Source organism: Megalobrama amblycephala, linkage group LG5 (assembly GCF_018812025.1).
Source record: "Megalobrama amblycephala isolate DHTTF-2021 linkage group LG5, ASM1881202v1, whole genome shotgun sequence".
Lineage (NCBI taxonomy): Eukaryota > Metazoa > Chordata > Actinopteri > Cypriniformes > Xenocyprididae > Megalobrama > Megalobrama amblycephala.
The window spans coordinates 25,343,904-25,359,918 of record NC_063048.1 but is presented as its reverse complement, the minus strand read 5'-3'; the positions used below and the strand labels follow the sequence as shown (position 1 = coordinate 25,359,918).

Genomic DNA, 16,015 nt, shown 5'->3' with positions numbered 1-16,015 from the left:
AATTGCTACTAAAAAAAAACTAGCCCAGTCGTGTTTCAGGGGGGTGCCACAGTAAAAATCGCATTCCAGGGGGTAAAATCTGTGTTTTTGGCGGGGTTCCCCTGGAGCTAAAGGTGCTAAATATCATGTTATTTGGGATCGCCTCAACCCGTGGACATGAAAAACAGCCTGCGGCAACAGTGTAAATGTAGCCCAATTTCACGGGAAAACCGCAGACTTGGCAACACTGCTGCTTGAGAACATGATGTGTGGTGTGAGAGCGGCATGGCTTGTCGGATGAAGCAACAGTAACTAACGGGGGCGGGTCTTTGCGAATGGTCAATTAGGCTACGTTCATTCTGTCAGATTTCTTTTCCACTCTCTCTATAGTTACACATTTGCTTTCTGCTGTTCAACAGCAGGGTTATTTGGTTAAAAACACCTTTGAAATTTGTAATACCAGCGCTGTTGGTACAGATGATGAATCACAAAGACTTCCTACTTAAATTTGTATACACTGTATTATAGGTCAGACCAGCTTTCCAGTGGTGGATATATCACACACGTCTGCTGTCTGGCTTGTTTTGACTGTATAAACGAGTGTTAAAGAGATTCTGTAGTCCGTGACACATCATAAATGATGCTTGTTGCATTTCTGCATATGTTCGACTGTTTTATTTATGCCCCCTAAAATGTGAATCCTGAAGAGAAAGCAAGCCGTCGCTTGATGGGTGTGAAATATAGCCCGGAATGAACGCTGGATGTACAGTCATATTAAATCAGTGCTGAAAAAGTTACAACTCTAATAAATTGTATTTATGCTAATGGTTGGATATGATTTACTGTGTCTATTAAAAGTGAGGAATGTGTGTGCTGCTTTTCTTTGGCCTGACACACACTTTCTCTCTTTCCCAATTGGATTCTCACACTCTCGTTCCTCTCCTCCCCCTTACTTTGCCTCTCTCTCTCTTTCTCTTGCTTTTCTTCTCCACGTGTCTCTCTCACCTATTATTTCCTGTACAGTTCCACAAAGTGTGCTGCCTCCCTCCAGAGTTGGGAGTGTAAATGGTTCCAGCGTGGAGGTGAGCTGGGAGGAGCCGGCAGAGGTCAGAGGTGTAATTGAGAAGTACGTACTGAAAGCGTACAGCCGGGACCGTCCCTCCTCGTCCCCCATCAGCGCCACCTTCCCCCACTCTCTGCACCTGACAGGTAAGGGCCTCGCCGTCCGCCTGGAGCTTGGCTCTGACACCTTTTAACCCTCATGTTCTGTTTGGGCTCTCAGAGACCTCAGTGCCATTTTAATAGCTGGAAAATACATACTTAACATTAAGGTCATGAAGGGAAAAAATAAGACGTTGATTTTGAATTGGCTATTATTTTAGCTGACAATAACCTGTGCGAAATGTCCAAAACACATTTAAAGGAATAGTTCACCCATAAATGAAAACTGTCATACTTTTTTTCACCCTCATGTGTTTCGAGACCCATCTGACTGTTTCTTCCATGGAGTTCTTTGTGAAAAATAAGTACACTTTTACATGCTTTTTAACAAGAGTAATTATTATAGAAATAATAATACTTTAAACCAATATACTTAAGTGCAAGCTAAATGTAATGTTCTTGAGCACTTGCATGTTATTAACAATTAAATATAAATATAAAATAGTTTAAATTTATATTTAATATAATTAGTTGACTTTTTTTGACCAACTTCAATAGGACATAAGTACGCTTGCCGCTGTCGCCTTTGGCTTGCTTAGTTGGGGACACTTGACATTTGACTTGACATTTGATATTCAACAGTATTTTTGACATTTATTCAACAGTGCTTCTGATCTGCCTGCATTGACACTATTATTTAAGAGCTGCTGTGCAGCCAAATTATGTACCAGTTTTCAATGTAAAGCTGCTTTGACACAATCTGCATTGTAAAAAGCGCTATATAAATAAAGGTGACTTGACTTGACTTGATAAGTACATCTTTATGCTGTATGTAATTTCATAATTACTTCTATTGTCTTTGCAATATAGTTAAAGAGTTCTGTTTAATGTATATGTGTTTTTGCTAAGCTAAAATATACTTTAATGTCATTTCTATTGAAACTTGTATGTCATGTGTAAATATATTTGTAATTTTGTAATGATGTTGTAATTTAGTACCTTTTAAAAGGTATTAACTTTAAAAGTAACATCAAATAACACACAAAATTACAATCAAGTGCTTTATGTATGCTAGTCAATACATAAAAGTAAGTATACTTCTTTAAAGCTTGACGATACATTATTATAACATAATCATTTAAAATGATGTATACTACACTTGCACTTTCAATACAATTAAGCACAGTTTTTAGTGAATGGTGACCATGGCTGTAAATCAAAATTTTCAGTGAATAAGTAAGTTTGTTACTCACACTGAGCTATCACATGACTTCAGAAGACTCAGAATATAGTGCACAAGTTTTATGGACCACTTTTATTGTGCTTGTTGTGTTCTTTTTGGTGCATGAAGAAAGCAGCCCAGCCATTCTGTTAAACATCTTTTTTTTTTTGCGTTCTCTGGAAGTCATAAAGTCATACAAGTTTGGAATGACAGGAGGGTGAGTAAATAACAGAATTTTCATTTTTTTGGTGAGCTATCCCTTTAAACGCAAAATGCAGTGATGCTCCAGACGATCTGTAGTCACGACAGTGTTCCCTATGTGACATTGCAAGTTTATAGACTGAAAATCTGCTTGGTTACTTGAAATTACTTCAAAGAACAAATGAGGATCTTGAAACAACGATTACGTTCTCAGATGACCAATCACTGTGGTTAGACTCTGTCTCCGGGCAAAGCGAAACAAGAAGACCCTTTTTTTTGCCTTGTTCTTGGCACGCTTCAACCCACGCAAGCCTAAGCTGCACTAATTTATGATAGCTGTGACACCAAAAGCAGAATTACACGGGCAGATAAAAACTCCGAAAGCAAATGAGTGGGTAACGAGAGGAGAGCAGGTCAGGCTCTTAATTGAATTAAAAGACGTCTGACTAAAAAAAAAGAAAGTTACACTTACCTGGCCAATTATGGCTCGGCTGGGGTGTTTACCTTCCAACTCTTCCAAAATCTGTCTGCTACATGGATACAGTGGATGCTTGCCAAAGATTCACTCACACACTCCATTAAATGGATCCTGCCTTTATTTTGGATGACAAATTTAAAAAATAAATCCTGTTTTAAAGTCTAAAGATGAATTAAAAACTGTACTCGCTGGGGTCATCTGTTCTAATTCATTAATCATAACAGAGCTGTTGTTTTCAATATTTATTGTTTTAAAGTTTGGTTTCTAAAGGTCAATCTAATTTAGATGGTTAATGCACTCTGTAACTGATATTTCATGGTGAACAATTAATTGCGATTGACACAAACCTATGTAGTGTGGGTCATATTTTCTTTTACTTTAAGTAGTTTTTGTTCGTATTTTTGGAGCATGAGGGCCTAATTTAACCAACTTCTTAGTGGCAGGTGAATTTGTGGCAGAATATAATTTGATTGGATGTCTGTGATCCTGTCAAAACTGAACAGCAAAGCACAAGCCGAGAACAAACCTTACTGAACTTAGACCACGTCTATAGCATCTTCACAAACAATCACTAATGAGTAAAAGTACTGAGCGATGAATTAAAGTCAGAGTCATATTGATCACAGCAGGCCTGGATAGTGACTTTCATAGCGTGCAAGAAACCCCCTTTAAATAGCATCAGCCACTTTATCCATTAAATAACGTCATTAGTGTCCCATATCCTGAATAGCAAAGGCCGCATCACTTTCCATCCATCTGATTAATAGGAGATATTACTGTTTGATAATAAAGACCTTTTTAAATCCAGACCTATTATCAGAAGTGATGGTTATATTATGCTGTGTTTGAAAAGCCATTGCATTAAGTCTTTAGGAAGCAGAGTTGGGGAGGCCCACTTTTTGAAATATGGAAGAGAAAAGAATGACATTTGCCTCTTGCTCTCTGAAACGTTCTCTTCCTCTCTTCTTTCGCAGGCACTTTAAGTGGCTTGGCTCCTTTTAGCAGCTACAGTATTACCCTAACGGCGTGCACTCAGGCCGGGTGCAGCGAGAGCCCGCTTGCCACCGGCTTCAGCACTCCACAAGAGGGTAAAGTCATTTAGAAGGTCCTGACTCCCACATTTCTTTGATGAATAATAAAAGTGACGAGAGGGGCTCAAATAGTGCCGAGCCATTTGCTTGAAAACTCCAAACTAATTTGATGACAAAGTGCAATGCCAGGCTGTAATTGCTCCATCTTATTTATTTTTTTATTTTCCCGTCTCGTTCTTATTCCCGTTTTTTGGAGAGAGTGGTTTTAGGAACGGGGTAAGTGCGGGATTGAACTCTCCCCCCTTTAATGACATGCATCTTTAATAGCTGTAATGCAGATTAATGGGCTTTTTAATTGCTGTTACATTGTTCATGGAAGAGCCTTGTCTTAATGTAAGGCATCTGAAAGATTAATGAAAGCTTCTTCATTTCACTCAACCAGAGGAGTAAATCTAAAGACAGTTTGGGCTAAAAAGAATTGATTGTGCAGCCGAAAAGTATGAAATTGAGAATCAAGCGGCCCATTTCCACCGTTCTCGTTCAATCCGGTGAGGCCCGCTCCTGTGGTGCGAGCGCACCGTGGCAAACATCATTTCTCTCTCTCTCTCTCTCTCTTTCAACTCTTCCAGGCTCATTCTTTATTGCCTTCACATCTGTCTGACCGCACAGGCAAGACAAAGAACCTTCTTCCTCAGTCAGGGAGGAAAAAAATGTCATGTCTATTGACCGAGAGCCTTTTTCCTACATGAAACAGCAAGAATAAAGACAGATTAATTGTCAGCAGCAATTATTTTCTCTGTCTGATTGCAGAAATAGAGCTGGTTCCAAATAAAATGAGCTCGCTTTCAGGCCGATATTGTCAGATTTCTCTCTTTTAGCAGTGAGTGCAGAGGCTGAAAAATGTAGATAGCATTTTAATCTAACTTGGCCTAAATAGCCTTGTTTAAAGGATAGTATGACATTAAGGGTCATCGTGGAGTGAAAAAAATCGATCTGATGTGGACTTGATTACTTACCCAAATTACAGTATCGATTCTCCATGAGAGACATTTTTAACATTGTTTTAATGCCACATACAGAAGCAACTTCATTCTCAACTTACTCTTGCTCAGAACATGTTTGACCATTGAGGCAGACTTTGTCTGTCACAATGTATTTCATTTGATTATCAACCTAGACGTAGTACAGAACCTTAAATATTTCTTTTTTTTATTATTATTATGTTTTATTTAATTATAAACCATTATATAAACACTGTAAAATATGAAAATCTTTATTCTTATTATTTAACCAGTTAAATAAGGAAGGAATAATTAAATTATTAGGGGAAAAAAAGCCCTTTATTCAGCTTATAATATGTTTACCACACGTCGAGACATTGTTTTTATACTTAAAGTGCTCTTGTACTGTATGTAGGATTAATTTCTTACGCATCTCATCCCGAACCTCCTTTGCTAATTCCAAAACATCATTTTAGAGCTAGTAATGGAGTCCATTGATATCCAGACTAATGCAGTTACCTGATTCTGTGCATCTTTGCAGCGTTTGGCAGCAGCGTCTTTACTAATAGCAAAGCTGCAAATTTAACTGCTTCAAGAACAGCAACATTGGTACCTCGCCTAGCTTTTCACTAGTGAAACTATTTTATTGATAAAGTGTGTGCGTGCGTGCGTGCGTGCGTGCGTGCGTGCGTGCGTGCGTGCGTGCGTGCGTGTGTGCATGCAGAGAGAGAGACAGAGATAGAGAGAGATCTGGAGAAAAATTGTGCTTTCCATAAATAAAAATTAATTTAGTTGGAAAAACATGGAAATAGTTTGTCAGTTTTATCTTATTGTTTGTTATATTTATTTGCTTGTCAATATCTTTGTGTTTTTTTTTGTTTGTTTTTTTGTTAAGTCTGTTTTGTTGTAGTCTGTAATGGGCTTTAAAATAATTTGATAAAGTGATTTGGAACTGTATTACGGTTAAAACTTGTCTTTAGCTGTGAATTTCCTGAAAAAAAAATTGCACACCTTAGGACGTTTGTCATATAATCAGAAACAAACATTCAACAGCCCTGTAGTATAATAAATAATAATGTATTATTAAAATATAATTACATTTACTATTAAAATATTGTCATATTTTTAGTTTTCAGACCTTTAGAATTCACCCCTAGATTTCTAAAATGCATGATAAAGTTTTTTTAAGCTTATTATTTATGTCTCTGTGAATTGTTCACTAAATAGTAACTAACTGTTTAATTTTATCATTGCCTTATTTTTAATAGCTCCTCTAGAGGTTTCTCCACCTGCTGCGATCTCCTTCCCCAACTCCCTGTCTGTCCACTGGGAACCGCCATTCAAACCTAACGGCATCATCACCCAATACATCCTCTACAAAGACAATACTGTTGTGTACCAAGGCAACAGAACCACCTTCAATATCACAGGTAAGCAAGACTTCACTGCCTGGTATCCATTGCTTGAATGAAAAGTGTTCAGTCAGGGTCACATACACATTGACTGGATTTGTGACATTTGCTCTTTTTTACAAAACGAATGTTGATTAGCTCAGAAAAAAGCAAAACTACATTTACTTGTTCAGGAGACACTCTTGGTCCTCCACTGTGTCCATGTTTACACATTAAATGCAAAAATGATTGAACAGAACAATACCGAAAGAAAACAAAAATAAGTGGATGATTAGCATTTAAAAAGACAAAAGAGCCACTGGCACATGTCCAAGGGATGTTTTTCTGAACCATGTTAAACTGTCATTGTGAGGATTAAAAGTAGAGTCTGATGTACGGAGCCCCACACATGACATACAGAAAAAAATATGTATTTGTTCCCACAACTTAATATGTCAGCACGATTTACTAATTCGTTCCCTCATTTTAAGTAAATTGTGCGCACAATATAACAATTTGTTCCCTCATTTTTAAATCGTGTGCACTATATAATAAATAGTTCCTGTTTTACTAAATCGTGCACACTATATAATAATTTGTTCCCTTGTTTTTCTAAATCGTTGCCACGTTTTAGTTAACCCTCATGTTATGTTGTGGGTCAATTTGACCCATTTCGATTTTTGAGTTGATTGAGATGTCGGTTAATCTTTTTCTCATTTAGGGTCATGAACATGCATTCAGAGTTTCAATACGCTGATGTGTTTTGTCGCACATAATTACTATTATGATTGTGATGTTTGTGGGTCAGTTTGACCCACATATTTTAATGTTCTAAGGCAACTGTACAGACCTAAAATAATAACATTTCCTGGTTATAATTTATGTTGTTTTTTTACTACAAAAAAAAAAGAGCTTTTCCACACTTACTTCAATATGGGAAAATTGTCAGCCAATGAGGGTAAAAATGAGCTATCATTTCTTTTTTCAAGCTGTCTGAAATAAAATTTAACCTATGTCATTTTTCTTGAAATTTATTTTTTTCTCGTTTATGGTTATGAACATGCATACAACATTTCAACACACTGATGTGTTGTGAAATGTGTATACAAAATGTTTATATGACTGATGTTTGTGGGTCAATTTGACCCTCATAGGAAGCTATTCAAAAGCAACTGTACAGATCCAAAATAATAATAAAAAACAAACATTTATTTGTTGTATGTCAGAGCTCTTCAACTCTAGTCCTGAAGCACCAGTGTCAACCTTTTCAAAGTTTGTGAAAACAAAAATGTTTTACCTGTTAACTGTAAGTCCCCTTTTTTGAGCATAGACATGAAAATGACTTTTACAACTTAAATTGTTATAAATCTTGAATACTTTGGAGCACAGTCTTAAGTTTAGTAACTTTTTATGGGGACATGTCACAGATTATTGTAGAAGTAGAAAAAGTTATGAAAGTAAAGTTAAAAAGTTATAGAAGTTTATGAAAATGTAAAATGTAAAAATATATATTTTCATATATATAAAACTTCAAGAAAATCAAAGCCAAACATCTGAAGTTCTGTGCCAAATTTAGGGTTGATACCTCAATAAATTAGCTTTCAGTTAAACATTTTTTTAGGTGCAGTACCAAACTTTTCCACTCTCCACTGGTGACCATATAAGGACTCTTCGATTTCCATATATGGTTTGAGTGATCTGAACCATATATTTTCATAATTTTTAAAATATTTGTAAAGTAGACATCCTATTCAGAAGTAGTTTAGGCAGTAATGTTAATATTTGATATGAATTTAACCTCTAAAACCCACAAAAAAATAAATAAAAAAAACACAGAAAGAACCAGGACGTGCGTTATAGTTTGGCACTGCATCACAAATGGAGAATCTATCGCTATTTATCTATTGCCCTGTCTTTTCTTTTGAAAATAAGTAACCAAATATGAAAACTAGAGTCTGAAAGCTTTCAAATGATATATAGTTTATCAAGATTACTTTAGGTTTAGACTAAGATATTATTGTTATAAATGTGTAATTGCAAATGTCCCACAGGTGTGGGGGAGGGACAGTCTTAAAATAGCAGTTAAAAACATTTTTATAAATCATAAATTCAGATATTTATTCTTTGTAATATGTGAAAGTATAGATAATAAAAGTAAATTGTATTGAATCCAGTTAGGGTCAATTTGACCCACTCCACAAGGTCGTACCCATAAATTTAACATAACATGAGGGTTAAATAGAAATAAAGGAACAAATTAGTACAATGTGGCCACGATTTACTTAAAACGAGGAAACAAATTAGTAAATCATGACCGCTATTTACTAAAACGAGAGAACGATCAAGTTATTTTATTGCCACAATATATTTTTTCCTGCATGTCATATGTGGGGCTCAGTATGAGACCTGCTTATAATCTCTTTAATGCAAAATTGAACAGAGCGAATCCTTTCCATTGTTGCATTTTAAGGGTAATTTTGGCCATTTTGAATAATTTTATTTTATTTTTACCCCTTGTAGTTTGTGTATAATATTATTTAAGGTATGTTGAACTACACAGTCATAATTTACAGTAGTTGTACTTCACCATTCACACTCTTTCTGACCTTTAGAACAAACAGGATGTTTGCTTCAGTAGAAGAAGATGGAGTTCAATAACTAAAACTTGTTGACTTTAATAAAAGAAAATTCAACCACATGGTGGTTGCATGGGCCAGATATGAACTAGGGGAATGGCTGTCCATGTTCCTCTTGATTTAATCACATCCTGCAGTGAATAGGTGGAGCAGATGCTCAGCTCTAAAGAGCGTCACTTGTATTGCTGTATTTCATCTTGCCAGTGGAGACAGGGCCAACAGCCAGCCATTGTTTGTGTGTTTTTGTTTTTTCACGGGGAGTGTGCTCTTTTTGTGAGTAGCGGCAGCCCCTGCTCTTGGCGGTAATGCACGAACATTGTGAGATGTTTTATTAAAAGGCTCCAATGCTCCAGCCGCCGTTTGACCCGGGGTGAGAAGCATGCCTAAATGATATGGAGCCCCCAAAAGGCCAATTTACACTCAGGACAGGTATATTCTCTCTGAGATGAATCATTCAGAATGTCAGCCCCCTCCTTCTCACACACACACACACACACACACACATAGATGTATAGATGTATAGACTTCCACTACTGGATTGAAAAGAGTTCACAAGCACAGAATAAACCTTGTGACTAACATATTTCTTTATTTTCCTTAAATATTTACTTAATATAAATATATGAGATTTTAAAATGTTTTTGAATGCTCATAAAGGCTGTTTTTATTTGATTAAAAATACAGTAAACAGTAAAATTCTGAAATATTATTACAATTTTAATATATTTTAAATGTCATATAATTAATATTTTTGTCGAAACCGGGATACATTTCTTTTTCAGGATTCTTTGATTCTTAAAGGGTTAGTTCACCCAAAAATGAAATTTCTGTCATTAATTAGTCACCCTCATGTCGTCCCAAATCCGTAAGACCTTCGTTCAACTTCAGAAGACAAATTAAGATATTTTTGATGTATTCCGAGGGTTTCTGAAGTATATTGCATGTCATTGCACCTTTTAAGGTCCAGGAAGGTAGCAAAGACAGTTAAAATAGTCATTGTGACTACAGTGGTTCAACTTTAATATTATGAAGCGACGAGAATACTTTTTGTGCACAAAAACAAAACAAAAATAACAAATTTAGTTAACAATTTGAACTGTTGTCATATGCAGTTGGCGTAGTGAACGCAGTTCAGCACTTCCATCTTTACATCAAAAAGCCGGCTTAAGGCCTGTACACACCAGGACGAATATCGCACGCGTTTATCGCCAGCGTTTTTGAGACGTTTTTTGTGTTCATACCCAAGCGATTTTCACTGGCGATGCACAGAATGAACATGCAATTTAACTCCCTGACAGTATGTGGCGCTTGTGCTTAACGGCAGTGCAAATAATAAACATATTTATGATATTAATAAAGTTAAAGAAGATAAAAATGCAGAGTGCAAGTGAACAGTAGTGCAAATAAACATATTTATGAAATAGACATTCTCAAGTATATTTCTTGAATGTAAAAGAAAAAAGCAAACAGTAAAAATACAGAAATAATACACATCTATTGGTGTGGCCAAGAACTGACAGAGCACCCATAGCGTGCATCTCAATCAGCTCCCTAGTCCACTAGTCAGGGCACTGATCAGGGAGTCGGCCACATTCATTTACACGGTATACTGATACACGACCTAGGAAGCTAGGGAGCTGATTGAGATGCAGGGACAGTTTGTAGGGGTTTTCCTCGTCTACTTACTTTCTCTTCGTCGTCTTGGTATCATTGGCTGTTTCTCAATTCCAAGAACGCAGAGAACGGACTTGCGTTCTCGTGGAGTCCGGTCTTGCCAGGCGATCTTGAAAGAACGATCTCGGAAGGACGCGAGGACACAGAACGCATCATTTGAGAATTGAGATGTGCTGCGATCTTGTTGCTCAACTGACCATCCCAGCATATTATAAGTGGCTAATGCACAATAAATACAACATAACATCACAAACAAATGTCATAACCTGTTAAACAAATTCTTTCATATTAATATAGACATTGTTTTCATATAATTTTATATCTTTTATACAGCCTTTGGCTGTTATGCTTTGTCAATGTTAAGTTTATTTTTTATATGGCAATAAAAATACTGCAGGCTTTATTCAGGTTATCATTTTATTAAAATTAAACAAAACAAATGGTTTACTTTCACGAGCCGTCACGTATTTGCGAGCTTGTAGCTGGAATCTCACGAGAACTTTAAAGCTTACAGGCTTCCGTATGTCAACCGCCGCAACGTCTTCTGGGATTTTTAACGGTTCGATTCCCTCAAGTTTGCATTCGATGCATCCTCGATATCAAGAACACATCCGGATACTTTCATGCGTCCTCTGTTCTTGCGTTCTTGAGTATTGGAATGACCTTCGACGGTTGATGATGACGTAGAGCAAGAACACAAGGACGCAAGATCGCTGAAGAACGCATATTGAGAAGCAGCCATTGTGTGCTCGGCCAGACCGTTTTGTGCTTGAGCGCCACCAAGTCATGTTTTACTGTAACTTCAGCAGCTCCAGGCACGTGAACAAAAGTGCCACTCTCATTGGCCGGCCAGTTTTTAACGCGGCGCGTCAAACCAAAAAAATGAACCCGAGGCGTTTTTTTTTAAAAATGACGCTTTTACGCCTCACGTTTTTCACGTCGGTAAGCACACTCACATTGGCGACCTTTGTTTAGTCACGAGGCGTTAAACGTCGGCGATGATCGCGTGCGATATTCGTCCCGGTGTGTACAGGCCTTTAGAATTTCTAAAGCTCTGGTATAGGTTCAAGAATTTATACTTCTTAATTAAGAAGAGTGATCGAAATCAAAAGTTTCATGGCTTCAAAATAATAATCAGCTTGTTTTTCAAGTAAAAATCAATTGCGTTATTATAATGTTAGCAACAAATCAGTGAGAGCAGGGTCTTATTCCACATCCAGATTGAAAATTATAGCTTGTCTGAGAGTAATCATCGGGGCGTCCGTGTATCCGAATATCATTTTATTGCAGCACCTAACTGGTGTTGAGCTCTCTTTTCACTCAACTTCACCTCATTTCTGCTGGTCCCATGCAAGCCCACAAAAACAAAGGTCACGCTGAAGTCAATGTCTTCAGTCCATGCTCAAAGAGATATACCTAAGCACAAATCATGTTGAGTTTGTGTAAAGAGCCATAAAACCTTCAGAGGCACCGCACCGGGGTCTCCGTTTACATCTCCTTCCTTTTGATCAGCCTGAGCTTCTCTCCTGAATGGCTAAAGATATGCCTGACTACATATGTATTACAACCCCGAGCCAAAGCAGAAAATGTACTGAAGGCTTTGAGGGCATTTCTCATAAGACACGTTGTGCGGCAGGATGTTATTTTCAGTCTGCTCTGCAGGGTATCCCATATTTATTGTGGGCCGTTGTAAAGGCAGAGGTCTGATGTGATAAGAAGCTATGGAGCGCTGCATTGCTGCGGCTGCCGTCCCCTCCCCTTCACCCCGCCACGCACAAACCCGGGGATTCCAATTTCTTTCAGGATATCTTAGCTCAGCTTCCAAGCTGCCCCCGCTGTGATTTTGGAATATCTCACCTTTTTTATTCCTCCTTCCTTGACAGTAAACTGCTGTCAGGCGCTTCAAGGAGAGATCCTCCTTCCCGTCAAGAGGAGCCTTTGAAACACACTGCTCTTCGCCAGTGTTTGCGACTCTGGTTTTCCAGTACAAATGATTAACAAATGATTCCAGCCATGTGGAAGTATGGGCTGCCGTGTGAAAGGAAAGGAGAGCCAGGAGCTCGCTGATCATCACAACAACATAAAGAAGCCAAACATGTAAAAATACAGTATGACAGAATAGATCACAGCTTTCAGGTCGTATTAGAATTACCTGAAATGGTTGATCTTTGTAGGTTAGTGTCAAAATTCAGAGAGCTGGAATACAGATGCTAACTAAAGACAATGCAACCATACTTTCAGTTTACAATTTCAGGTCATTTTACAAGGATTTTACAAACCCCTTCTCCATCACCCCCCATTTTGGCAAGTGGGGCATAGATAGGTTGCTACTTGTAAGTCATTCTGAATAGACACATAACCAACATATATTTAGAAACCCAACACTTGATTGTTCACAGTTCAAGATTCAGAATTACTCAGACTGTTATTAATATAGAGATATACGTATAATCTCAAACATAAAAACAAAAATAAAAATATTTATAAAAATATGATGTGGCTGTGGTATAGCAACTTAATGTCACAAGTCTGCTCATGCTTCATTTCAAAACTCTAAAACTAAGAATTTTATGAAACATTTTCTAAGTCTAGTCTTTAGAGAAGGCTGATAAGATGCTTTTAAAATAGTTTATTACCTTGTAAACACCTATTGTCTAATGTCTGGCGAGGCAGACTGCCCCATTCATGTTTCTATTGTTCTCACTCGACAAACCTTGCACACCTCTGCCGGGTATGAGACCTAATCTTCATTATTCTTTTATCATTATTCTTTTGTTTTTATTTAGCCATTATTAGCCTTTATTACATGGCTTGCCCATCTACACCACCTTGACCCCACTAGAGTCCTGCACGGGTCCATTTTTGGAGACCTGCCCCCGCCCGTACCTGCAAAGTTCAGCACCAGATCCGACCCGTCACCCGTGATAATATCAAAATTAAATCCGCAACCGCCCAGACCCGTTAATATTTGGCCCGTTACCCGATCTGTGCCCGCGATAAATCACACACGCTAAAATCATTCCAATTAAAGTGCTTTATTTTTTATCTCGCACATCTCTCAACATCACAACAGCGTCATGAATGGACTAATGAAACAGAACAGAACAGAAACTAAATTGCGATTTGTTTTGCTCCATTCAAGTAGCCTACCATCGGCACCTAAATAGGCTATGGAACCTGTTAACTATACGCAAATAGACCTATTAATGAAAAAAAAAGAACAAGAAAAAATACAACCTGAGCCTGTCGCTCACAAACAATAGCCTATAGGCCTATGCCTATGCATTTACTTTTCCTTAAGGTTACTGTGCAGGAAAAGGATATCCCAGGTTTAAGTTGCATTCTCCGTTCTTGAATTACAAATCCAGCTGTGGAAAAGTCTTTCTCACTCGCAGTAGCTACTCCTGCAACACTCGCTCCAACTAGGCTACGAGAAGCATCAACAAAAGTCGCACTGTCGCAGTGGTGGTGACGTGATGGGTCAAATGTCATATCGTTGTTGCGTATGTGTAATGGTAATTTAGACATACAAATATTGCGCATATTTTTCATCTGCGCTACTACCCGCCCGCAAGGAGTTAATTATCCGCCCGTGAATTTTAGGAATGTCACAATCCATCCGTTTTAGCCACTTTTATGCGGGTACCTGCGGGTACCCGACCCGTTGCAGGACTCTGGACCCCACTATACATTAATCCACAGATTTTAGTCATATATTGTTGAAATACGTTATGTATAGCCTTTTATAAGCAGCTAATCGCTACACCTGCGTAGCATTTATAATGAAAACATTTTTTATTGATTTGAATATACCTCAAATTGTATGAAAATCACACACAAATCATATACTATCATAATTGTGTGTTTATTAGCTTCTTGTTTTACATGTAGAAATGTTTCTTTGGGTTTGTTTTTCTTGGAGCTCAGAATGAGGAAGTGTACAGAACATCGTCATTCAGAAGGGCATGAATTATGGTCATGCTACTGTATATAATTGATATCTCTGGACCGAATGAGCGCATTTGCTGAGGTCATATCTCTCACGCAAACCAGGAACAGGACAGACAGACAGCACTCTGTATACTGTTTCAGCTCTTCAGGTTGTATAATTCAGTGGAAAATTAATAGAAATTATATTCCGTATGACTAAATATCTTGAAAACGTGAGAATAAATCAATATTTCTCCAAATATGCACACTTTTGGACTGAAAGCCATAACAGACGCTGTTCAGTGCAGTTGTGTGAACACAAATAAACTGCAGCACACATGACTCAATAGGAGTAAGAGTTTAAAATATAAGTTTATACCGATTGATTATTTTGCACTCCTGATATAAATTAAGAAATTACTGTAATGGATCAGAGTTTTGTCATAACAGTGGTCAAATATTGGTATAAGGTGGAGTATTAAATTTTTCTACAGCGTTTGTCCCGTTCAAGTAAGAGTGTGATGTTTTAAAGTGCAGTGAATGTTGAACAACAATAAATCTGGGGTCGCTGGCGATGCAGTGCTACGGAAGAGGATTAGGGCCAAGCAATAATAAAAATCTCGAGATTAAAGTTGTTAAATTTTGAGAAAAAACTTGTTAAATTTCGAGAAAAAAGTTGAAATAAAATGTTGAGAATAAACTCATTAAATTACGAGAAAAAACTCGTTAAATTTCAAGAAAAAAGTCTAGATAAAATTTTGAGAATAAACTCGTTAAATTATGAGAAAAAAGTTGTTAGATTATGAGAACAAATTCGTTAAATTATGAGAAAAAAGTCGTTAAATTTCGAGAAAAAAAAGTCGAGATAAAATGTTGAGAATAAAGTCATTAAATTACGAGAAAAAAGTCGTTAAATTATGAGAGCATTCGTAATTTAACGAATTTGTTCTCGTAATTTAACGAGTTTTTTCTCATAATTTAATGACTATTCTCTACATTTTATCTCGACTTTCTCGAAATTTAACGACTTTTTTCTCATAATTTAATGAGTTTATTCTCAACATTTTATCTTGACTTTTTTTCTCGAAATTTAACGACATTTTTCTCATAATTTAACGAATTTGTTCTCGTAATTTAATGACTTTTTTCTTGTAATTTAATGACTTTATTCTCAACATTTTATCTTGACCTTTTTCTCGAAATTTAACGTTTTTTTTCTCGTAATTTAACAAGTTTATTCTCAACATTTTATTGCGACTTTTTTCTCGAAATTTAACACGTTTTTTTTTTCGAAATTTAACAACTTTAATC

At 37.0% G+C, this 16,015-nt stretch overlaps 1 protein-coding gene across 1 annotated transcript in view; it reads left to right on the top strand.

Annotated features, from left to right (window-relative positions):
• Positions 1 to 16,015, top strand: part of ush2a (Usher syndrome 2A (autosomal recessive, mild)) — a 250,931-nt gene that overhangs the window by 92,586 nt on the left and 142,330 nt on the right. The window contains 3 exon segments of the mRNA XM_048191491.1: positions 1,003 to 1,188; positions 4,016 to 4,129; positions 6,342 to 6,503. Coding sequence (XP_048047448.1) covers positions 1,003 to 1,188; positions 4,016 to 4,129; positions 6,342 to 6,503 — 462 coding nt within the window.